At 56.3% G+C, this 23,703-nt stretch overlaps 1 protein-coding gene across 8 annotated transcripts in view; it reads left to right on the forward strand.

Annotated features, from left to right (window-relative positions):
* Positions 1-5,987: 5,987 nt before the first annotated feature.
* The window catches only part of PIP5K1C (phosphatidylinositol-4-phosphate 5-kinase type 1 gamma), a 66,490-nt gene continuing 48,774 nt past the window's right edge, over positions 5,988-23,703 (forward strand). For all 8 annotated transcript variants that reach the window (XM_033199782.1, XM_033199787.1, XM_033199789.1 and 5 more), the window contains exon 1: positions 5,988-6,194. In XM_033199782.1, coding sequence (XP_033055673.1) covers positions 6,101-6,194 — 94 coding nt within the window. In that variant the 5' untranslated portion in view covers positions 5,988-6,100. The remainder of the gene's footprint in view (positions 6,195-23,703) is intronic.

Raw genomic sequence — 23,703 nt, forward strand, 5'->3', positions numbered from 1 at the left:
ATCTGGCCAAGCCAGGCTAATTTTTTTTTTTTTTTTTTTGAGACAGAGTCTCGCTCTGTCGTCCAGGCTGGAGTGCAGTGGCCGGATCTCAGCTCGCTGCAAGTTCCGCCTCCCGGGTTTACGCCATTCTCCTGCCTCAGCCTCCCGAGTAGCTGGGACTACAGGCGCCCGCCACCTCGCCCGGCTAGTTTTTTTTGTATTTTTTTTAGTAGAGACGGGGTTTCACTGTGTTAGCCAGGATGGTCTCGATCTCCTGACCTCGTGATCCGCCCGTCTCGGCCTCCCAAAGTGCTGGGATTACAGGCTTGAGCCACCGCGCCCGGCCCCAGGCTAATTTTTAATTTGTTTTGTAGAGATCTGGTCTTGCTATGTTGCTCAGGCTGGTCTTGAACTCCAGGGCTCAAGTGATCCTCCCGCCTCAGCCTCAATCCCAAAGCACTGGGATTACGGGCATGAACCACCGCACCTGGTCTCGGAAACTGCATTTCTAACAAGCTCCCAGGTGAGGCTAATGTGGCTGGCCCAGGGACCACACCTTGAGAGCCAGTGGTCTAAATCTTTTTTTCAAGACAGATTCTGGATGAATCAGGGGCTCTGTTGATGACCTGAGTCCAAATAACTCTTCCTGGAGCCTTAAAATGGTGGAGACCGGGTGTGGTGGTTCACACCTATAATCCCAGCACTTTGGGAGACCAAGGTGGGCGAATCACCTGAGGTCAGGAGTTTGAGACCAGCCTGGCCAACAGAGTGAAATCCCGTTTCTACTAAAATTACAAAAATTAGCCAGGTATGGTAGCACACACCTGTGGTCCCAGCTACTTGGGAGGCTGAGGTGGGAGGATCGCTTGAACCTGGGAGGCAGAGGCTGCAGTGAGTCGAGATTGCGCCACTGCACTCCAGCCTGGGTGACAGAGCAAGACTGCATCTCAAAAAAGAAAAAAACAAAAAATGGTAGTAAAATACACATAACATACAATTCACCATTTTCACCATTTCTTTTTTTTTTTGAGTCTTGCTCTGTCACCCAGGCTGGAGTGCAGTGGTGGTGCCATGTTGGCTCACTGCAACCTCTGCCTCCCGGGTTCAAGTGATTCTCCTGCCTTAGCCTCCTGAGTAGCTGGGATTATAGGCACAGGCCACCACGCCCGGCTAATTTTTTGGTATTTTTAGTAGAGACAGGGTTTCACCACGTTGGCCAGGCTGGTCTTGAACTCTTGACCTTATGTGATCTGCCCACCTCGGCCTCCTAAAGTGCTGGGATTACAGGCGTGAGCCACCACACCCGGCCCATTTTCACCGTTTCTTTCTTTCTTTTTTTGGAGACAGTCTTGCTCTGTTGCCTAGGCTAGAGAGCAGTGGTGCCATGTGGGCTCACTGCAAACTCTGCCTCCCGGGTTCAAGTGATTCTCCTACCTCAGCCTCCCGAGTAGCTGGGATGACAGGCATGAGCCACCACGCCCAGCTAATTTTGTATTTTTAGTAGAGACGGGGTTTCTCCATGTTTTCAGGCTGGTCTCGAACTCCCGACTTCAGGTGATCCGCCCGCCTCGGCCTCCGCCAGTGCTGGGATGACAGGCATGAGCCGCCGCGCCCAGCCCCCATTTTCACCATTTCTAAGTGCACAGCTCAGTGGCATTAAGCAGATTCCCATGGCTGTGCAAACATCACCGCCGTCATCTCCAGAACTTTCTCATCTTCTTACACTAAAGCTCTGCCCCGTGAAACACTGAGTCCCAGTCCCCCGCCAGCTCCTGAGACCCCCCCATCCTACTTTCTGTCTCTGTCAATGTGACGACTCTGGGACCTTCTAGGAGTGGGACCACACAGAATTTGTCTTTTTGTTTTTTTGTTTTTTGTTTTGCAGGGGGGAGACAAGGTCTTAACTCTGATGCCCAGACTGGGGTGCAGTGGTGCGATCAAGGCTCACTGCATCCTCAAACTCGTGGGCTCAAGCGATCCTCCCACCTCAGCTTCCCGAGTAGCCGAGACTACAAGCACATGCCAACATGCCTGGCTCATTGTTGTAAATTTTTTTGTAGAGACAGATCACGCTATGTTGCCCAGACTGGTCTCAAACTCCTGGGTTCAAGTGATCCTCCTGCCTTGACCTCCCTAAGTGCCAGGATTACAGGCATGAGCCACCGCGCCCAGCTAGGATTTTTCCTTTTGTATCTGGTTTTCTCACGGAGTGTGATGTCCTGAAGGTTCATCTACACTGTAGTCTGTGTCAGAATTTCCCCCGCTTTTTTTTTTTTTTTTGAGATGGAGTCTTGCTCTGTTGCCCAGGCTGGAGTGCAGTGGCCGGATCTCAGCTCACTGCAAGCTCCGCCTCCCGGGTTCACGCCATTCTCCTGCCTCAGCCTCCCGAGTAGCTGGGACTACAGGCACCCGCCACCTCGCCCGGCTAGTTTTTTGTATTTTTTAGTAGAGACGGGGTTTACACCATGTTCGCCAGGATGGTCTCGATCTCCTGACCTCGTGATCCGCCCGTCTCGGCCTCCCAAAGTGCTGGGATTACAGGCTTGAGCCACCGCGCCCGGCCTTTTTTTTTGTTTTGTTTTTTTTGAGACGGAGTCTTGCTCTGTCGCCCAGGCTGGAGTGCAGTGGCCGGATCTCAGCTCACTGCAAGCTCTGCCTCCCAGGTTAGCCATTCTCCTGCCTCAGTCTCCGGAGTAGCTGGGACTACAGGCGCCCACCACCTCGCCTGGCTAGTTTTTTTGTATTTTTTAGTGGAGACGGGGTTTCACCGTGTTAGCCAGGATGGTCTCGATCTCCTGACCTCGTGATCTGCCCGTCTCGGCCTCCCAAAGTGCTGGGACTACAGGCTTGAGCCACCACGCCCGGCCTCCCTTGCTTTTTGAAGCTGAATCGTATCCCATCATGAGTCCGCCCCACACTGTGGCCTTGGGCTCATTGGAAGGTTCCCTGGAGCCTTCAGGCCCCTGCACTCTGGGCAGGAGTCCTTCTAACTGGGCACAACTGAACAGCAGATTTCCTTTGCCCTCTTCTGGGACCTATTTTTTTCTTTTTCCTAATTCGTCTTTTCGTTTTTCCTGAAACATCTTTTTTTTTTTTTTTTTGAGGCAGAGTTTTTTGCTCTTGTTGCCCAGGCTGGAATGCAGTGGCACTATCTCGGCTCACCGCAACCTCCGCCTCCCGGGTTCAAGCGATTCTCCTGCCTCACCCTCCCAAGTAGCTGGGATTACAGGTGCCCGCCACCACGCCCAGCTAATTTTTGTGTTTTTAGTAGAGACGGGGGCTTCACCATGTTGTCCAGGCTGGTCTCGAACTCCTGACCTCAGGTGATCTGCCTGCCTCAGCCTCCCAAAGTGCTGGGATTACAGGAGTGAACCACTGCTCCAGGCCTCTGAAGCGTCTTTTTAACCCCTGGGTCTGACTATCACTCCCCTCCTCCATCCCAAACACATCAAAGCCCAACCTTGTCAGCTTCCCGAGACCCTCCCCAGCACCCCAGCAAAGAAGAAGGACCATGTCTCTGGGGTCACACAGGCCTGTGTAAAGTATCCCAGCTCTGTCCCTCACTAACTAGGTGGCTAGATTCCCTTCATCTGTGCCCCAGGAGAAACCCTTAGGAATGAAAACAGCTACCAGTGCTAACGTTTACTTATTTATTTACTGCTGCAGAGATGGAGTCTCACTCTGCTGCTCCGGCTGGAGTGCACTGGCATGATCATAGCTCACTGCAGCCTCGAGTTCCTGAGCTCAAGCAATCCTCCCACCTTAGCCTCCTAAGTAGCTGGCTAATTAAAAACAAATTTTTTTTTTTGTAGAGATGAGGGAGCTCACTATGTTACCCAGGCTGGTCTAGAACTCCTGAGCTCAAGCAATCCTCCTGCCTTGGCCTCCCAAAGTGCTGGAATTATAGGCGGGAGCCACCGTGCCCACCCTAAACATTATTTATGTGCATAGGTAATATCATTATGTTTTAAATTTATGTAAATAATATAAACATTATTACTTAAATTCACATAACATAAGCCTTATTATGTGCTTATATAAAGAACATAAATATGGCCGGGCACGGTGGCTCACACCTGTAATCCCAGCACTTTGGGAGGCCGGGACGGGCAGATCACGAGGTCAGACGTTCAAGACTAGCCTGGCCAACATGGCAAAACCCCATCTGTACTAAAAAGACAAATATTAGCCGGGCGTGGTGGCACACACCTATAATCCCAGCTACTCGGGAAGGTGAGGCAGGAGAATCACTTGAATCCGGGAGGTGGAGGTTGCAGTGAGCTCAGATCACCCCCCCTGCACGCCAGCCTGGGCAACAAGAGCAAGACTCCATCTTCAAAACAAAGTATATAAATATTACTACTTACATTTGCATAAATATATACTTTATTATATATTTGTATAATTATGTGTTTCTTATAATAGCAAACTATATTATTATTGATAATATAAAGAAAATGACATATCTATACTTATGTAATATAAATGATGGAATATAAAGATTATTTGCAATATGATAAACAGGTAGTTAATTGCAAATGTTATTGGTATGTATTGCGTAGATCAATGTCAATAACGTATATTGTGTAGATCAATTTTTTTTTTGTTTTGTGTAGATCAATTTTTTTTTGTTTTGACTCCGTGAGTCTCACTCTGTTGCCCAGGCTGGAGTGCAGTGGCATGGTCTTGGCTCACTGCAAGCTCTGCCTCCGGGTTCACATCATTCTCCTGCCTCAGCCTCCTGAGTAGCTGGGACTACAGGCCCCTGCCACCACGCCCGGCTAATTTTTTGTATTTTTAGTAGAGACGGGGTTTCACCGGGGTTTCACCAGAATGGCCTCGATCTCCTGACCTCGTGATCTGCCTGCCTCAGCCTCCCAAAGTGCAGGCGTGAGCCACCGCGCCTGGCCATGTGTAGATTATTATTTACATGTACTGTGTATATCACTGTTATTGGCATATTTTATACATATCAATGTTATTGACATGTAGTGTGTATGTCACTGTTAATGTGTATTGCGTAGATCAATGTTAGTCACATGTATTGTGTAGATCAATGTTATCGGTATTCATCGTGTATAGCAATGTTATTGGCATGTATTGTATATAGCAATGACATTTGTCTGTTTTATGTAGATCCATGTTAATGACCTAGTATAGATTCATGTTATTGGCATGTATTGTGTATATCCATGTTATTGGCATGTATTAAGTATATGCATGTTATTGGCAAGTGTTGTGTATATCCATGTTATGGGCATGTGATGTGCATATCCGTGTTGTTGGCATGTATTGGGTAACTCCATGTTATTGGCATGTGCTGTGCAGGTCCATGTGTTTTTTTTTTTTTTGTGACAGAGTCTCACTCTGTGGCCCAGGCTGGAGTTCAACCGCGCGATCTTGGCTTACTGCAACCTCCACCTCCTGGGTTCAAGCGATTCTCTTGCCTCAGCCTCCCGAGTAGCTGGGATTACTGGTGTGCGCCACCGCGCCCAGCTATTTTTTGTATTTTCAGCAGAGACAGGATTTCACCATGTTGGTCAGGATGGTCTCGAACTCCTGACCTCATGTGATCCGCCCTCCTCGGCCTCCCAAAGTGCTGGAATTACAGGCGTGAGCCACTGCGCCCTGCCAGATCCATGCTACTGTCATGTGCTGTGCAGGTCCCTGTTGTTGGCATGTGCTGTTTAGATCCATGTTATTGGCATGTGCTGTGTACATCCATATTATTGGCATGTGATGTATAGATGCATATTATTGGCATGTGTTGTGTAGTTCCATGTTATTGGTATGTGTTGTGCACAGCAATGTTATTGATACGTATCGTGCCTGTCAATCTTTCTTACCTAACGCGATGGAATGGCGAGCCTGGCGCTGTCCTCCCACCCCTGGGCGCGAGGGGGCACTCGAGGTGCTCCTGGCCGCAGGTCGCACGCCGGCCCCGCCCCCGAGTCCCGATTGGCTGCGAGCCGTCCGCGGCGTCGCACGCACGGAGGCCCCGCCCCGTCCGCCCCGCGCCGGCCCGGCGCGCCCTCCCTTGGCCGGCGGCGCTTGTTGTTCGGCGGCGGCGGTCGCAGCTCGGGTCCCCCTCGGGCGCCCCCGCCGCCGTCCGCCCGCGGCCATGGAGCTGGAGGTGCCGGACGAGGCGGAGAGCGCGGAGGCGGGGGCTGTGCCCTCGGAGGCGGCGTGGGCGGCGGAGAGCGGGGCGGCGGCAGGTAACGGCCCGGCCTCCGGGGGATGCGGCCCGCTGGGCTAGTCCGAGCGCCGAGGGTCGCGGGTCTGTGGGGTCGGGACTGGGGCTGCACGGTCGCTGCGGGGTCCCCGCCGGTTCCGGTAGCCTGGGGCGGGGCAGCCTCCTGGAGCCCCGGGGAGGACGGGGCTGGGGCCGCGCCGGGAAGTGGGAGGCCTGCGGGGTGCCACCTCCCACCGCTTCAGGGCCGGGGGCGACTCGGCGTGGGCGCCGCTGGGGAACCCCGTTCTGCCGGCCTCTGCTCGGACCCGCTCCCCGGGGCTGCCCGGCGTGTGAGTGGCGGCTGCTTGGGTGGAGGAGGCGGGGGTCTCTGAGGCCGTGCGTGTTCATCTCCTGATGTCACCTCCCTTTCTGTAAGTCCTCAGACCTGGGTCCGGGTGCTCGACCTTTCCTCACCTTCCCGGGCCTCAGTTTACCTCCCTGCTACAATGAGGGGAGGAAAAGGGTGACATTTCAAGATGCCTCCACTGCCCCGGCCGTGCACACAGGGTGCCCTGTCGCCCCTTCTCCCTCTCCCCGAGCCTTCCCCCGGGACACACTGGTGGGGCTGCGGGCTGGGCGGGGGGCGCGGCTGTCTCATGCCCCTTTTGGCTGATTCCTGGCCCTCCAGCCGGGTAGGTGCGGGCAGCTGGGCCTGCTCTTCTTTGGGGACGGTGTGCAGAGCCCAGAGGAAGGGAACGGTTCCTTCTCTGTCGAGGTCACAAGCTCCCAAATCGGAAGTTTCCGGATTCACAAAATCCTCTGCTCCTCCCAGGCAGCCGGCAGCAGCAACGTCTCTGTAGACACCCACACGGGCATCCGTCCTCCTTCTCCCCCCGGGCCTCCCGAAGCTTCCTTGGTTGGCAGGCGGGCAAGCGGGCGGGCGGGCGATGCGTGCTGCCTGGGAGTTGGGGGAGATGTCTGGAGAGAGAGAGAGTGTGGAAGTTATCAAGTCCCCCCTCCACCGCCCCCAGCCTTGAAAGACACTCGTGGTTTCCCTCCTGGCGGCCATCTGGAACTGCTTGGTAGATGACCCGGTTCCTTCCCCAGAGCCAGTGGCCTCGCCCCTTTCTTTGCGGGCAGCCAGTGTCCTGGCCTGGCCAACGTGAGACATGGTGGAGGAACCCAGGCAGGGCAGCAGGCCCCAGCCCTGGTTCCTTTCTCGGGCCCCCCAACTTCCGCTGTCAGCCCTCTGACCCCAGCTGGTCAGAGACAAAGTAACCCAGGACTCGCTGACCACGAGAAAACCACACTGTGACCATTCATCTTATCAGGGGCTCTGGGAGCACTGGGGACAGATAAAGTTGTCAGCTCCAGGAGCCATGGCTGGGGCTGAGCATGGGCGGGGAGGGGACAGCTGGAAGGTCAGGGTCCGGCATCTCTGCCCATCCCTGAAATCCACAGAAATCGGACCCCAGCTGGCCATGTATTGCCTCTGAAATTTTAAAATTCAGAGTTGCCTCATTCCTCCAACCCCATCTCTTCTATGTCAGTGCTGGTGAGTTTAGGTGGTACCTGGCTGGGCCACAGAGACGTGAGCACATAAAGGGGCCTGCTTGTTCTTCACCGAGATGGTTTCATGCCTCACTGGTGCTCTGCCTTGGCAGAGGTATGTTGAGCCAGGAAATGAGGGGTGCTGAGCAGTGCCCCTGGCTTCTGCCCACTGTATGCCAGGAGTACCTCCCAGTTGTGACAACCACAAGTGACCCAGACATTGTGCAGTGTTCCCTGGGGGCAGGACGGCCCTGGTGAGAAGTGCCACACGTTTATGACTCTGTGAACTGCTTGCTTTTATCTGTGGTCATCTGGAGTCTCCCCACCCTGTGTTGGTATCGGTTTATAGAGAGGGCGAGTGCCAGGCAGTGGTTAATGGGGAGCCCCAGAGTTGTTCCCACCAGGGTCCCCCTCCCAGCTCTGCGCCTCAGTTGCTGTGTGGCCGTCACTTCCCTGGGCTTCAGGGTCCTGTCTGTAAAATGGGGTGATGACCCTGTCTGCTAGGGGCTGGCTGAGCCTGGGATGAGCTGGCACTCATACTTGGTGACTGTCGTGCCGGTTGGCCGCCTCCTTCAGGCCTCTCCATCGTCAGTGCCTCCAGGCCCCTGCTGAGGCCCATGCCGGTGGTTTCTGGAGTCAACTCTTGCTGTTAGAAGCGATGGTGACACCTTCCAGAAAGCTCAGCTACAGCGGGAGCCTTGTCCGACGGGCTGAGAGAGGCTGCCCGTTTCCCATGGCGCTGCCAGCTCCCAACGTCGTCGTCCTTGGCGATTTCGGCCAATCCGATGGGAGGCAAAGCAATGTCTCGTTGGTGTTTAAAATCTGGTTCCTCTAATTGCCCGGGCTCCTGGCTCCCGAGACGTGGCCTGAATGGCGTCTCCATGGGCCATGGCTGTGGGGCATGTGGGGGCCGTCTCAGGAAGGCCAGGTCTGGGGATGTGGCTGTGCCCGCTGTGGGGGCCTATGGCCTGTGCTGGGGTTTGCTCTGAGCTGTGGCCCGAGTGTGTCTGAGCCTCTTCCAGGCTGTCCTATCTCTGTGATGCCCCAGAATGCTCAGCTCCATCCCTGCCCCTGCCCCACTCCCACGGCTGATCTGGCGGCAAGTGATGTCAGCCTCACCTTTAGAACTGGCCCAGAACCCACCGATTCCTTCCCTGTCCTCTGCCTCCCCCCGGTCCAGCTTGGTCCTCCCCAGTCCAGTTCGACCCTCCCGAGTCCAGCTTGGTCTTCCCCGGTCCAGCTTGGTCCTCCTCCGTCCAGCTCGATCCTCCTCCGTCCAGCTCGGTCCTCCTCCCCCTGAGCCAGGACCAGTGCTCCTGCTCTTCCTCTGCTCCCTGTCCCACATTCCAGGAGGACCCCATTAAAAACCAGCGGCCCAAGTCCCACCCCTCCTCTGCTGGCAGCCCTCCATAGCTCCCACCTCCCTCAGGGTCAAAGACACAGTCCTCCTTGAAGCCCATCAGGCCCTGCACAGCCTGCGCCGGGCCCTTGCCCTCCCCTCCGCACTCTGATGCAGGCCCATGGGCCCCTTGCTGTTCCTCCAGCACGCGGGGCGTGGTCCTCACCCCCTGCCTGGAACGCTCTTCCTCTCTGTGTCCTTCACTCCCTTAGCACTCTCCCGGTTTTGCGGGAGTATCTCCTCTCCATGAGACCTCCCCGCCCTGCTGTCACCACACAGTGGCCTCCCCTCCTCCGTCCCCTGCCCTCCCGGTTCCTCTTCCTTGTTTGTGTCACCATAGCACTTGTCACCACCTGAAACATATGGCTCTGCTGACATGTTTTCTGACCATCTCCTCCTGAGCGAGAGCTCTGCGAGGGCCAAGACTGTCTGTGCCACTCCTGCGGCATCCTCTGCACCCGGAAGAGCTCAGCACAGTGCAGATCCTGGTGAACATCAGGTGCACGAGGGCAGCAGTGCCAGGGAGGAAGGGCAGGGTAGAATGGGGTGGCTGGGAAGGTCTTGCCAAGAAGGTGGCATCTGAGGGAGACCTGTGGGTGGTGGGCAGGAAGAGGGCATGGCCCCAGCAGAGGCCCCGCGTGCCTGGCGCACAGTGTAGTGTGGTCACAGGGCGGCCGGGCAGGGAGTCAGCACCACCGCCAGGGCCTCCCCTATAGCTGTGGTGGTCTGCATAAAAGGTCAGGGAGGCCTGGCTTACACCCGTAATCCCAGCATTTTGGGAGGCTAAGGCAGGAGGATCACTTGACCTCAGGAGTTTGAGACCAGCCTGGGGCAACATAGCAAGACCCCTGTCTCTACTAAAAAAAATTAAGAGAAGTAACTAGATGTAATGGCAGGCACCTGTAGATCCAGCTACTCAGGAGGCTGAGGCAGGAGAATCACCTGAGCCTGGGAGGCCGAGGCTGCAATGAGCTGTGATGGTGCCACTGCACGCCTGGGTGACAGCAAAATTGTATCTCAACAATAACAACAACAAAAAAGGGTCAGTGGGATTGTGGTGTCTCTCGTTGCAAGTCAGCAGGGCGGAGGCTGAGGATGCTGGGGATGGAAAGTTCCTCATTCTGTCCCGCCCTGGCCTCCTCCCAGGATGCAGGTCAGGCACCGTGACCGCTGCAGCCTGGGTGTCCCGGTGGAGAGACCTCAGGAGCTGGCCCTCCTGGGTTCACACCCAGCGCCACTGCATGCCAGCCGGGGACGCGTGGCCTCGGTGTCCCTGTCTGTAAAGTGTGCGTGATGGCTGCTTTTCTCCTGGGCTGCATGGAGAATCGTGGGGTAAAGCCCTTAGAAGGCACGGGGCAGGCAGCCGGCCCCGCGAGAGAGCTGGGATGCCCCCTCCCTCCCAGGTTGCCGTTGGAGGAGGAGTCCCCTTCGTGTGCTGCTTCCGGGGGGCCAGGTGCCAAGCCAGCTCACCTGGGTGCTGGGGTCCACCGTGGGAGTCAGGGCTCGCGAAAGCGTGGGGTCCATTCCTGCAGGTCCTCGCGTGGGCTCCAGACCTTTGTTGAACACCTCATGTGGGCCGGGTGGGGCTCAGGGTGCCCGGTCTTTTGGTGCCAAGGGGACTCCCTCACTGACCCCTTGGAGCCCCCTTGTTGCTGGGCGTCAGGCTGTGGATGGCAACACGTGGCCACATGAGACCCCCACCCGAATCTGTCCATGCCAGTTCTTTTTTTTTTTTTTTTTTTTGAGGCGGAGTCTCACTCTGTCGCCCGGACTGGAGTGCAGTGGCCGGATCTCAGCTCACTGCAAGCTCCGCCTCCCGGGTTTACGCCATTCTCCTGCCTCAGCCTCCCGAGTAGCTGGGACTACAGGCGCCCGCCACCTCGCCCGGCTAGTTTTTTGTATTTTTTAGTAGAGACGGGGTTTCACCGTGTTAGCCAGGATGGTCTCGATCTCCTGACCTCGTGATCCGCCCGTCTCGGCCTCCCAAAGTGCTGGGATTACAGGCTTGAGCCACCGCGCCCGGCCATGCCAGTTCTTGTCAACAAAGTTTTATTGGCAACGGCCACACCATTTGTTCGCTTGCCGGCCTTGGTGGCCTCCATGCTGCAGCGGCAGCGCTGGGAGCTGAGTGGTCACGCTTGGGACTGCGTGTTCCGCAAAGCCAAAAACACTTGCTGCCCAGTCCTTTATGGAAGATGTTTGCCCAGCCCAGAGCCAGGCTGCGTTGGGCGGTGGTGAGTGTGGGGAGGGTACCTGGGAGGTCGAGTGGCCAGGCCTGTGGCAGCCGAGGACTCAGAGGGAGGTGACTGTCGCCACGAGCTGAATAAGGATGGGCTGCGGCTCAGGCGACGTAGGCAGTGGGACAGCCACGCCGAGCCCGTGGGGTGGGAACGTGCTGCACCCACTTGAGCTGCAGAAGTGAGGTCGTTGCGGTGGGAGAGGGTCGCGTGGGGTCGGAGTGAGGACAGCGGGCCACACTGGCATCTGAGTGGGGCGGCGAGCACCTGTTCACAGCCCTGGCGCCTGGTGGGGGATGGTCTGTGGGCAGCCGTGCTCTGTGGGGTTGGGGCGGGTGTCCAGGTGAGTGGCGCTGGTGCCTGGACAGGGCATGGGGAGGTGAGGGCTGGTGAGGGAGATGAGGGGCCTGGAAGGATTTTGGCCCAAGCCCTGGAGCTGGTGGCCAGGGTGGGGAGGACTGAGGACAGAGCAGGACTGGGAACCCAGGCTCTGTGGCAGGAGTGTGCCGATGTGGGGTGAGCAGGCAGTGGGGACCCCCAAAGCAGGTGGAGCCTCCAGGAGTCTGGGCAGGGTGGTCCCAGGGCCTGGTGTGGACTGAGCTGAGCCTGCCTTGGCCACTGAGACCCATGTGCCTTTGAGCAAGTGACTTCCCTTTGTTTTAAAATTTTAAAACTTTTTTTGTAGAGATGCGATTTCAATATGTTGTCCAGGGTCCAAGGATCTCGAACCCTTGATCCCAAGCAGCCCTCCTGCCTCCGCCTCCCAAAGTGCTGGGATTACAGGCATGGCCCCGACGGTGGCCCCTTCTTTGCCTTTTGGAACAAGAGCTGCGGGTGTCCAGAGTACCTGGCAGGACAGGGATGGGTGAGGGCCCAGCCCCTGGGAAGCTGCATGACCTGGGTCTTTCTTGACGGATGGGGAAACCGAGGTTCCAGGAGGGCTGGAGAGTCCACACAGGGTGGGGCCGTGAACAAGGAGCGGGGCCTAGGCCTCCCTGCTTCCTGCCACCTGGCCTGGGCAGCATGTCCCTTTACACAGGACCAGGCCGGGCAAGACCCTGTAAGGATTTGCCGGCAGGCGCCAGCTGGACAAGGGCCGCAGTGCTGCCAGTGCTCGTGAGGATTACAGCCTGAGGGGATTAGCTCGGAGCCCCTGCACCTGCCTCCCTGCCACGCTGAGAGGCCAGCTTAGGAGGGGCTGGAGTTGAGCATGAGGGCCCCCAGGTACCTGAGCTGACGTGGGGGTGCCAGGGGACCGGGCCTCTGGCTGAGTGAAGAGAGAACCCCAGCACCCTGCCTGGCCACTGTCCACCACTCAGGCGGGGCTGCTGATGACGGTTTGGGGGAGTGGGGTGCGCTTCGGGTATCGTCAACATGTGCTCTCCTGTGTGTGCTTTGGCCAGGTGCTGGGGGCCAGGGGAACAAGAGGGCCAGGCCCCCAAAGGAACTCCGGGAGTGGGGCCAGGATGTGCAGACAGCAAAGAAAAGCAAAACATGCAACGCAGTGGATGAGCAAATGCCGGGGAGAAGAGCTGAGCAGAGGAAGGGAGAGAGCCGCGGAGGAGGTGCCCTCAAGGCCGGGGACTCGTGGGTCGTGCTTGAACAGAGATCCAGGGGAAGCCAGGGGGTCGTGGAAGTGTAGGGGGAGCCCCGACTCAGGAGCTCACAGGCACCCCCTGGTGGCTACTGTGGGGAGGACAGATGGGGTGAGGGTGGGAGCTGGGCTAGGGGAACCAGGGCAGAGGGGAACATGAGCAGTGGGCCATCTGGGATGGATTTTGGGAGCAGAGCCAGCAGGACCTTTTGAAGGGTTGAGTGTGGGGCTGAGGGGGCTTGAGTTTGATATCAAGATTTGAGCCTGAGCCCTGGAAGGACAGAGCCGCCCTCAGCCAAGATAGATGCAGGAGGGGCAGCGTGGGGGCCGCCGGTGCCCAGCATGGCCGAACTGCGTGTAAGACCCCAGGAGCCCCAGTGGGGAGCATCGGGGGCAGTGGTGAGAGCCGGCAGTGGGACTGGGTGGGGCCGTCAGGACCCTGGTGGTGGCCGTGCTCAGTGGACGGTGTCTCTGTTCCATCGTGCTGTTGGCAGGAGGACAGCTGAGATGAGTGGGTTCGGTTGCTCAGCCGCTCCGTGCCTCAGTTTCCTCATTTGGAAAGCAGGGTCCCTTGAGGATTAAATGAGTCAATGCACACAAAAGACTCAGAGCCGGCCCTGCCCATGGTGAGCGCCCAGGGAGTGGGGAGAGGGACGTGAGCGGGCAGTTCCCACTGTGTGCCCTTCCCATGCGGTGCTGGACCTGGCCACCTATGTGCACTGACATCAGCAGGGCTGCTTGGGCAGGGAAAAGAGCCTGGGGTGGGAGCCGCTGCCTTGGGGCCCGTGCCTGCAGTCCCAGTGTGCCCATGTCTGGCTGGTCCATCCTCCTGGGGGGAATGCATTTCCCCAGGCGCATATGAGTCAGCCTGGCTCGGCGTCTGCTGCTAAAACAAACATCCCCGCTCTCCTGGCCATCCCAGAGGCTCGTTTCTTGCTTGTGTTGGGGGCTATGGTGGTTTTGCTCCCCTGATCTCTCAGATCCAGGTTGACAGAGGTGCTGTCACCCCCAATGCAGTAAAGGCTCCATGCTTCTGTAACCCAGAAAGGTGGTACATGTATTAAAATGCACTCTGATTGGTGTTAATCAGGTCTGGTGAGGCCGAGAGAACAGGAGGTGACTGCTATTGAAAAGCTCTTGTGCCGGGCGCGGTGGCTCAAGCCCGTAATCCCAGCACTTTGGGAGGCCGAGGCGGGCGGATCACGAGGTCAGGAGATTGAGACCATCCTGGCTAACACCGTGAAACGCCGTCTCTACTAAAAACAAAAAAAAAAACCTAGCCGGGCAAGCTGGCGGGTGCCTGTAGTCCCAGCTGAGTCCCAGTCGGGAGGCTGAGGCAGGAGAATGGCGTAAACCCGGGAGGCGGAGCTTGCAGTGAGCTGAGATCCGGCCACTGCACTCCAGCCTGGGCGACAGAGCGAGACTCCGTCTCAAAAAAAAAAAAAAAAAAAAAAAGGAAAGCTCTTGTGTTACAGTTCCCAAAAGAAAGCGCCCGACTGCGACCCATGCAGGGCCACCCCACGCAGCACCAGCGTCAGGCAGGAGCCAGAGGGCAGAAGGGTCGGGCCAGGGCCTGTGTGAGGCTTTGGTGGGAAGGAACGGGCCAGGCGGGGTAGGTGGGCTGGGTGTGCCTGGGATGGGCTGGTTTGACCCCCAGCTGTTTGCAGCTCCTGGCTGTTGGGGTGGTCCCTGGTCTGGGAGCTGGCCCTGGGGTGATTCAGGACAGGGAACCTGGGCGTGGCACGTGAGAGTCTGATCAGGCGTGTGGGCTCGCAGTTGGTTGCTCTGCACGTCACAGTGTGCTCACAGGAATCCGCTAACCCTGGAAGGGGCCGTCATCCCCAGATCAGCGAGGCCCCCCAAGATGTCGTAAAAGCCAGAAAACAAAACGCAGCATCAGCACTGTACAGACCAGGCGCTCGTGTTCCGGCAGCAGAGGATGCGTCCGTCTCTCCCATCCTCATCAGCCATATGTGCGCAAGGCGACTTCTTCCCTCACTGCGTCATTGCAGCGTATATTCGTCTTCCTGTGACTCAGAGAAAAAGTCTTCGTGGATCTTCTCAGCATTTCCTCTGTTTTCTTGGCACTGTGTTTCCACAAGGGGAGCAGAGACCACTCGAGAAGGGACTCGCCACACAGGCACTCCTTCGAGCTCCTCCCGACGGTCACCTGTGTTTCTATCAGAGCTGGAAAGTGGAGTGTCCCCACCAGGGAGACGGGGTCACCACCGAGGCCGGCTCCGAGCTGCCGCAGCTCCTGCAAGCTCCACGGCCCCGGCCTCGACCCTCCCCGGCCCATTTTCTTTGCACAGTTCCTTCTTGTAAGCACACACATGTCAGGTTGAACTCTGACCTCATTTTCCGGGACCTGTATGATTGTGTCTTTCCCAGTCTACAGTTACCTATCACCGTCTTGTTGATTCGTAGGAGCTCTTTATTTGTTATGGCAGCTATTCATGTATTGGTGACACAAGTGCAAGTACTTCTTTGCCCATCTTCTCCTACGATGATCGTTAACGCCCGGCAGGTATTTTGGGGTTTATGTGGTCAAACTTAATCACTCTTGCCTTTTTTGGTTTCCTAGTTTGGTGTCATGGATGGGAAAGTCTTCCTGTTCTGGGGTTATGATTAATTCTGCTAAGACTTTTATAACTTAGCTTCTTTTTTGTTCACAATTCTTTTTTTTTTTTTTTTTTTTAAGACAGTGTCTCACTGTGTCACCCAGGCTAGAGTTCAGTGATGTGATTATAGCTTGCTGCAGCCTCAACCTCTTGGGTTCCAACCAGCCTCCTAACTCGCTGGGACTGCAGGTGTGCACCACTGTGCACGGCTAATTTTTAATCTCTTGTGGAGACAGGGTCTTGCCATGTTGCCTGGGCTGGTCTTGAGCTCCTGGCCTCAAGTGATCCTCTTGCCTTGGCTTCCCAAAGTGCTGAGGTTACAGGTGTGAGCCAGTGCGCCTGGCCTATTTCTGGGCTTTTTGTTCTGCTCCATTCCTCTGCGTTTGCCTTCATGCTACAGCCGTGTCTTGTCTTGAACCAATGATAACATGTTCACAGTTAAAAAAAAAAAAAAAGTAATCGACATGCAGTGAGTAAAAAGTGAGTCCCACCTCACCCTCTCCATCTCCGTGGAGATAATGACTGTCACCGCAGGTGTTTCTCTGGCCCATACATTTGGGGCTCAGATTATATCAGGTTTTTTAAAATAGTGTATTTGGAAACCTTTCCAGTCTATAGAAGGGGCAGGAATGCTACAGTGAACACCCATACAGCCCGCACAGAGATCCGCCAGCTGCTAACGTTTTGCCATGTCTTTATCATTCTGTGTGTGTGGGAGTGTGTGTTAGTGAGTGTGTGCGTGTGTGCGAGTCTGTGTGTGTGAGTGCGTGAGTTAGCGTGTGCGTGTGTGATTTTGTCAGGCCATTTGCATGTTGGTTGCTGGCACGGTGCCTCTCTGCCTGAAGCAGCCAGTTCCGTTATTTGTGGTAGTTCTTTATTTTAATTATTATTATTATTATTATTTTTTTTTTTTTTTTTTTGAGACGGAGTCTTGCTCTGCCACCCAGGCTGGAGTGCAGTGGCCGGATCTCAGCTCACTGCAAGCTCCGCCTCCCGGGTTGACGCCATTCTCCTGTCTCAGCCTCCCGAGTAGCTGGGACTACAGGCGCCTGCCTCGTCGCCCGGCTGGTTTTTTTTGTATTTTTTCGTAGAGACGGGGTTTCACCGTATTAGCCAGGATGGTCTCGATCTCCTGACCTCGTGATCCGCCCGTCTCGGCCTCCCAAAGTGCTGGGATTACAGGCTTGAGCCACCGCGCCCGGCCTATTATTATTTTTTGAGACGGAGTTTTGCTCTTTAGCCCAGGCTGGAGTGCATCTCAGCTCACTGAAACCTCCGTCTTCCGGTTTCAAGCGATTCTCCTGCCTCAGCCTCCCGAGTAGCTGGGATTACAGGCTCCCGCCACCACGCGCGGCTGATTTTTTGTATTTTTAGTAGAGATGGGGTTTCACTATATTGGCCAGGCGGGTCTCGAACTCCTGATCTCGTGATCCACTCACCTCAGCCTCCCAAAGTGCTGGGGTTACAGGCGTGAGCCACCGTGCTGGGCCTGTTTGTGGTCGTTAGTTTGTGAAGCTGCTGCAGACACGTCAGGTGCACACTGAGGCCTGACTGCAGGGATACCCAGGGGTGGGTTCCTGTGAGCCTCTGGGCACGACGTTTCCATCAGCCAGTCGGTACGTGACCTTGTATGTCCGTTTCTATTTCAAGGCATCTTTAGGGCTGGGTGCGATGGCTCACGTCTGTAATCCCAGCACTTTGCGAGGCTGAGGCCGGAGGATCGCTGGATCGCTTGAGCCCAGGAGTTTGAGGCTGCAGTGAGTCGTGATTGCGCCACTGCACTTCAGCCTGGGCGACAGAGTGAGATCCTAAGAACATTTTAAAGACACCCATGTTGTTGATTTACCACAGGGAGCTCAGGGACCGCAGGCCTTGCGCCAAGCCCGCCCCCTTCCCGCCCACCCCAGGCACTTTCCCTGCCCCACTCCCCCTTCGTAGGCTCTGTGTTGTGGTGGAGGCCAGAAGGGGGACCCCAGGGCGTGTATTCAGCTGGGTGGGGGCTCAAAAACGGTGGGGGGCCGTGGCCACGTGGGCGCGTCGTCGACCGGCCGCCTCGGTGTCTCTCGCTCTCGTTCTCCCCCTCTCTCTCTTCTCTCTTTTTCCACTCTCAGTCCTGTTTGAGCAAAGCTTCTCTCACTGCGGGTTTCTCCACTGGCTCATCCCGGTCTCTAACCCTGAGGGACACGAAACCACCTGAGGACAATGCCTGGGGAGCAATTTCAACAGCACTATCACCTGCAAAACTGCAAAACACACACACGGCCCTCAGTGGACCAGGGAAAGCCAGGTACTCACAGCAGGAGCTGAAACCAGGGCGAGGGGCCTCACCGGAGCCGCCTGGGGATATGTGTGCCCCAAAGTACTGAGGATGCCGCCCTGGAAGTAGCCTTCCATTCTTCCAGACCCTCCCCGCCCACAGCAGGGGGCCAGGGGCCGTCTCACCCGCAGATGAGGACCACACGAGCCCCTGGAGGCTCCCCTGCGGCACCCTCCTCTGTTTCCCACCGCGGCCTAACCCCAGGCCCCGGGCGGAATTCCCTTCAGGGCCACCGTACTCGCGGGAGGGACCCTGGGCCCTGGAGGACTCGGATGCTGGGGAGCCAGCCGCGAGGGGTGTCCACCTCTGCTGTGCTGGAGAGGGAGAGCGCAAAGGGGTGGGGACCCCGCGCAGACCCTGGCTGCGGGAACCTCAGCTCGGGGCCCATCAGAATCTCCCGCAGCCCGCACGGGCCGGGCTTCCCCCAGGGGCCGGCGTCTCCTCTGTGGACCCTGAGCCGTCCACCTGCTGACTGGCCACGCCCCACAGCCTCCGGCCCCGGCCCGCCCAGAAACTTGGTGCTGACGTTGGAGCCTCTTTCTCCCTGGACACTGGGGCCCTGGGATATGGCCCAACAGCTAACTCAGGGCCTGCGGAGTTCTGGAGGCTCCGCCCGCCCGCGCAGGGCTTCCTGTTTACCGCCCTGGCTCCTGCCCGCCTGCCTGCTGGGGAAAGCGATGACTCTGCGGCCTGGCGGGGAGCACCCAGCAGGGAGAAGGGAAAATGGGGCAAGGAGGAGGGGCGGCCAACTACTTGGGTGGACCGCAGGCTGTCCCCCCACCGTGCTGGGGTCCCTCAGATGTACCCTCCCTTGCAGCCACTTCACCCCTCCTTGCTGTGTCCTGCAAGTGTCCTGTGCGTGTGTGTGCATGTGTCCGTGTATGTGTGCGGGTGTCCGCGTATCTATGTGTGCATGTGTGTGTATTTGCATGTATGTGTGTGCGCGCATCTGCATGTGTGCGTGTGTGTCCATGTGTGTGTGTATCTGCGTGTGTATCTGCATGTGTGCGTGTGTATCTGCGTCTGTGCATGTGTGCGTGTGTGTGCATGTGTGTGTGTGTGCGTGTGTATCTGTATGTGTATCTGCATGTGTGTGTGCATGTGTGCGTGTATGTGTGCGGGTGTCCGCGTATCTATGTGTGCATGTGTGTGTATTTGCATGTATGTGTGTGCGCGCATCTGCATGTGTGCGTGTGTGTCCGTGTGTGTGTATCTGCATGTGTGCGTGTGTGTGCATGTGTGTGTGTGTGCGCGTGTATCTGTATGTGTATCTGCATGTGTGTGTGCATGTGTGCGTGTATGTGCGTCTGCCTCCCCTTCCCACAGGCCCTCGCGTCCCCTGCCCCGTGGGTCCTTGCTTCCTTTCCTGCCCTGTGTTTGGGACGTATTCCTTGTTTTGCACTTGGACTTCTTAGCCTTTTTTTATTTGAGACTGAGTCTTTGCCGCCCAGGCTGGAGTGCAGTGGCGCAATCTCGACTCACTGCAACCTCGGCCTCCCAGGTTCAAGTGATTCTCCTGTCTCAGCCTCCTGAGTAGCTGGGATTACAGGCACGTGCCACCATGCTTGGCTAATTTTTGTATTTTTTTAAAATAGAGACTGGGTTTCTCCATGTTGGGCAGGCTGGTCTCGAACTCCTGACCTCGTAATCTGCCCACCTTGGCCTCCTAGAGTGCTGGGATCACAGGTGTGAGCCACTGCACCCGGCCTTAAATTCTTTTTAAATAGCAACTTTATTGGGATATAATTCACAGACCCTACATTTTACCTATTTGTAATGTGTACATGTGTTCATGGGTTTTAGTATGTTCACAGTTGTACAGCTCTCTCCTCTTATTCCAGAATATTCTCATCAGCCAAAAGCTATCCATGGAGAACTCATTAACTGTCACTGCCACCCCTCCTCCAACCCCTGACCACACCTCACTCACTTTCTGGGCATTTCATAGAAGTGGGAAAATGGGGCTGGGCGCAGTGGCTCACGCCTGTAATCCCAGCACTTTGGGAGGCCAAGGCAGGCAGATCACAAGGTCAGGAGATCGAGACCATCCTGCCTAACACGGTGAAACCCTGTCTCTACTAAAAATACAAAAAAAATTAGTTGGGCGAGGTGGCGGGCGCCTGTGGTCCCAGCTACTCGGGAGGCTGAGGCAGGAAAATGGTGTAAACCCGGGAGGCGGAGCTTGCAGTGAGCCGAGATCGCACCACTGCACTCCAGCCTGGGCGACACAGCGAGACTCCATCTCAAAAAAAAAAAAAAAAAAAAAGTGGGAAAATTGGATCACACTTCTGTGTCCTCTCGCTGAGCGTGACGTCCTCCAGGTGCATCCACGCTGTGGCCTGTGTCAAAGCCTCGTCCTTTTCACGGCTGAGTCCTGCTCCAGCGTGTGGATGGCCATACTGTGCTGGCCCATTCACCCGACGATGGATGCCTGGGCTGCTTCCCCCTTTTGGCTGTTGTGGATGTGCCGCTGCGAACATTTGCGTAAAGTTTTGTGTGGATGGAGGTTTTCACTTCTCTTGAGTTGATGTCCAAGGGTGGGATTGCGGGGCCACAGAAACCTGGTGTGGGACGGTTTGAGGAACTGTCAGACTGTTTCCCATGGTGGCTGCAGCGTCTTACATTCCCGCCGCGGCAGACAGGGTCCTCATTTTTCCACATCTTCACCAGCTCTTCTTGTTGTCTGTGCTGCTTGTTTTCTGAGACAGGCTCTCACTCTGTTGCCCAGGCTGGAGTGCAGTGGTGCGAGCCTCCCACCTTAGCCTCCCAAGTAGCTGGAACTATAGGTGCTGCCACCACCCCCAGCTGATTTTTGTATTTTTGTAGAGACAGGGTCTTGCTCTGTTGCCCAGGCTGGTCTCAAATTCCTGGACTCAAGCAATCCTCCCTGTTTGGCCTCCCGAAGTGTTGAGATGAGTTGAGATGACAGGCGTGACACTGCCTGGTCTGGTTCTTATTGTTGATTTGTGAGTTCATGTCTTTTAGATGTGAGGAGATTCAAATCTTTCGGCCATTGTGCGGGTCCAGTTTCTTGCTGGTGTCCTGTGAGGCACAAAAGTCTTGATGAAGTTCACTTGATCTGTCTTTATTTTATTTATTTTTCTCAAGACAGAGTCTCGCTGTGTCGCCCAGGCTGGAGGGCAGTGGCGTGATCTCAACCCACTGCGACCTGCGCCTCCCGGGTTCAAGCCAGTCTTCTGCCTCATCTTCCAAAGTAGCTGGGATTACACGTGTGCACCACCACGCCTGGCTAATTTTTGTATTTTTGGTAGAGACAGGGTTTTACCATGTTGGCCAGGCTGCTGTCGAACTGCTGACCTTAGGTGACTCGCCCTTTAGGAGGATCGGCCTCCCAGAGTGCTGGGATTACAGGTGTGAGTCACTGCCTGGCTAGAAAACTTGCTGTAAAGGGCTGAGTAGTAAATTTTTTAGCTTTTACTCTTAAGTACGGTGGCTCACGCCTGCTTCGGGAGGCCAGGGTAGGAGGATCCGTTGAGCCCAAGAGTTTGAGACCAGCCTCGGCAACGACGCGAGACCTCCTTTTTCTCTGAAAAAGAAAAGAATTAGCCAGACGTGGTGGCACCTGTAGTCCCAGCTACTCAGGAGGCTGAGGCAGGACAATCACTTGAGCCCAGGAGTTGGAGGCTGCAGAGGTATGATGGTACCACTGTGCTCCAGCCTGGGTGACAGTGCAAGACCCCATCTCTACAAAAAAATCTAGGTGAGCATTTTAGGGTTTGTGGTCCAGGTGGTCTCTGTCACGACTCCTCCACGCTGCGGTTTTAGCACTTAAGGAGCCAGACAATTTGTGAACAAATGGTTGTGGCCGTGTTCCAAGAAAACTTTCTTCAGTGGGCTGCATTTGGCCCCTGGACTGGGGTTTGCCAGCCCCTGCTTTAGACAGTCTTTGTAGGGCCCTATGAAGTCCACATAACCAGCGAGACTCCTGTCTTTTTACCTGTGCTGAAGTTTAGGAGAAAGTTCTAGAATTGAAGTTGCTGCCAACGGCACACACATTAGAAATGCTGCCAGGCTGCCCCCGGGGGTGAACCCATTGACACTGGCATCACCCCGGCCGTGTGAGGACCCCCTGTGTCCCCACTCCATTGCTGGCAGGCTGGTTTCATATCACATTTTTTATCAGAGGGGTCTGGGCATCTTTCTCAGATGTTCACACTGTTTGTTTTCTTCTCCTTTGCCTGTTTTACAAGTTGACTGCGTTAATGCTTTGAGAAAAGCTTCATTTCTATAAATAAAAATGACAAAATATGTATTTCAAACAGCATCAAAGGATGCAAGTTGCAAAGTAAGAGACCTTCCCCCATCCCACACCCAGAAATAACTCGGAACCTTCTAAGATTCACGTGTCTGGCCCTGACTGCTGAATGACGTGTCTACAGTGGTGGCAGCCGTGTAGCACTAAGAGCTTGAGTTCTCCCGGTGGGTCACAGGGAACCAGATCCCAGTGCTCAGAGGGAGACAGCCGCCTGGGACTTCGCTGCCTGGGCCCTACGTGCCGGGTGACCTTGAGCAGGTGGTGGTCCCGCGCTGGGTGCGTTTGTGGTGGGAGTCATGGATTATGCAACAAACCACTGCCACACCGAGAGGATTCACACCACCGTGCTTTTGCTGTCAGTTTCCCGGGCTTGGCTGGGCTCAGCAGGTTGGTTCTTCCCCATCACTGCTGTTGACCTGGATCACCTAGGCAGCGGCATCCGGCTGGTGCCGGCACGCCCCGGTGGCCTCCTCTCCCAGGCCTCTCTCTGCGTCACTGCTGCCGTCCAGCCGCATCGTACTGGAGCCGCATCCCAAGAGAGCAGAGGCTGATGGGAGAACTCACCCCCCTGCCCCGCCCCGTGTCACTTCTGCATCATGTGATTGGCCAAAAGCAGGGCTTGAGACCTGCCCACTTTCAAGAGGAGGGAGGTTGGTCCCGCCCCCGGAACCGAAAGGATCCTGGCAGGCAGCAGGTGTCCCCATCTGTGCAGTGAATGCTGTGAGATCGTGCGCTGGCTGATGTGTGGGGGGTGAGGGGGTGGCAATGAGCTCATCTTGTTTGATGCCTCTAATTATAAGGCAAAGAAGTGCTCATGCGTGACTGATGTGGTTACCACCGCTGCGCTGTGAGCGGGAGGCTCTTCTTATCGGTCCATCTTTATTTTGAGGCATCCTGAGGTCCAGTGGGTGACACAGAGGCCATTTTCCAGCCAGGAGGCTGTGGGCGGTGCTCCAGGCACTGAAGCGTCTGCTCTGCCTCTCCCGTGCTGGGGGCCGGGCCTACTGCAGAGAGAGTCATCACTGGCCAGGGTGCCAGGGGGCTCCAATGTGGGGGAGGTGTGGGACTGCCCAGGAGGGGAAGTGGGGGCTGGCTGTGCTCTGCACAGGACTCTCCGGTTGTGCCCGGACGGATCTCAGCTCTCCAGACACGATTCTGCCCCGGGGCCTCCGCACTGGCTGTGCCTCCGCCTGGGAGGCCCCTCGGCCCTTCCTCTGCCCAGCTCCTCCTCACTCTCCTCCCATCCCTGCTGTGGTGACGCAGCCTGGGGCCTGACCTCTGGAATCAGGTGCGGCCACCCCTACATTGTTGCTGCATGATCCCAGGCAAGCGATCTGACCTCTCTGAGCCTCAGTTTCCGCCTCTGCCTAATGGGAGCAGTAACAGTGCCTACGTCACAGAGTTGTTGGGACGATTACATGACTAAGCCGTGGGGTTCTTTTTTTTTTTTTTGAGACGGAGTCTCGCTTTGTCGCCCAGGCTGGAGTGCAGTGGCTGGATCTCAGCTCACTGCAAGCTCCACCCCCCGGGTTTACGCCATTCTCCTGCCTCAGCCTC

Source organism: Trachypithecus francoisi, unplaced genomic scaffold (genome assembly GCF_009764315.1).
Source record: "Trachypithecus francoisi isolate TF-2019V2 unplaced genomic scaffold, Tfra_2.0 Lachesis_group5, whole genome shotgun sequence".
In the NCBI taxonomy this organism is placed as follows: Eukaryota; Metazoa; Chordata; class Mammalia; order Primates; family Cercopithecidae; genus Trachypithecus; species Trachypithecus francoisi.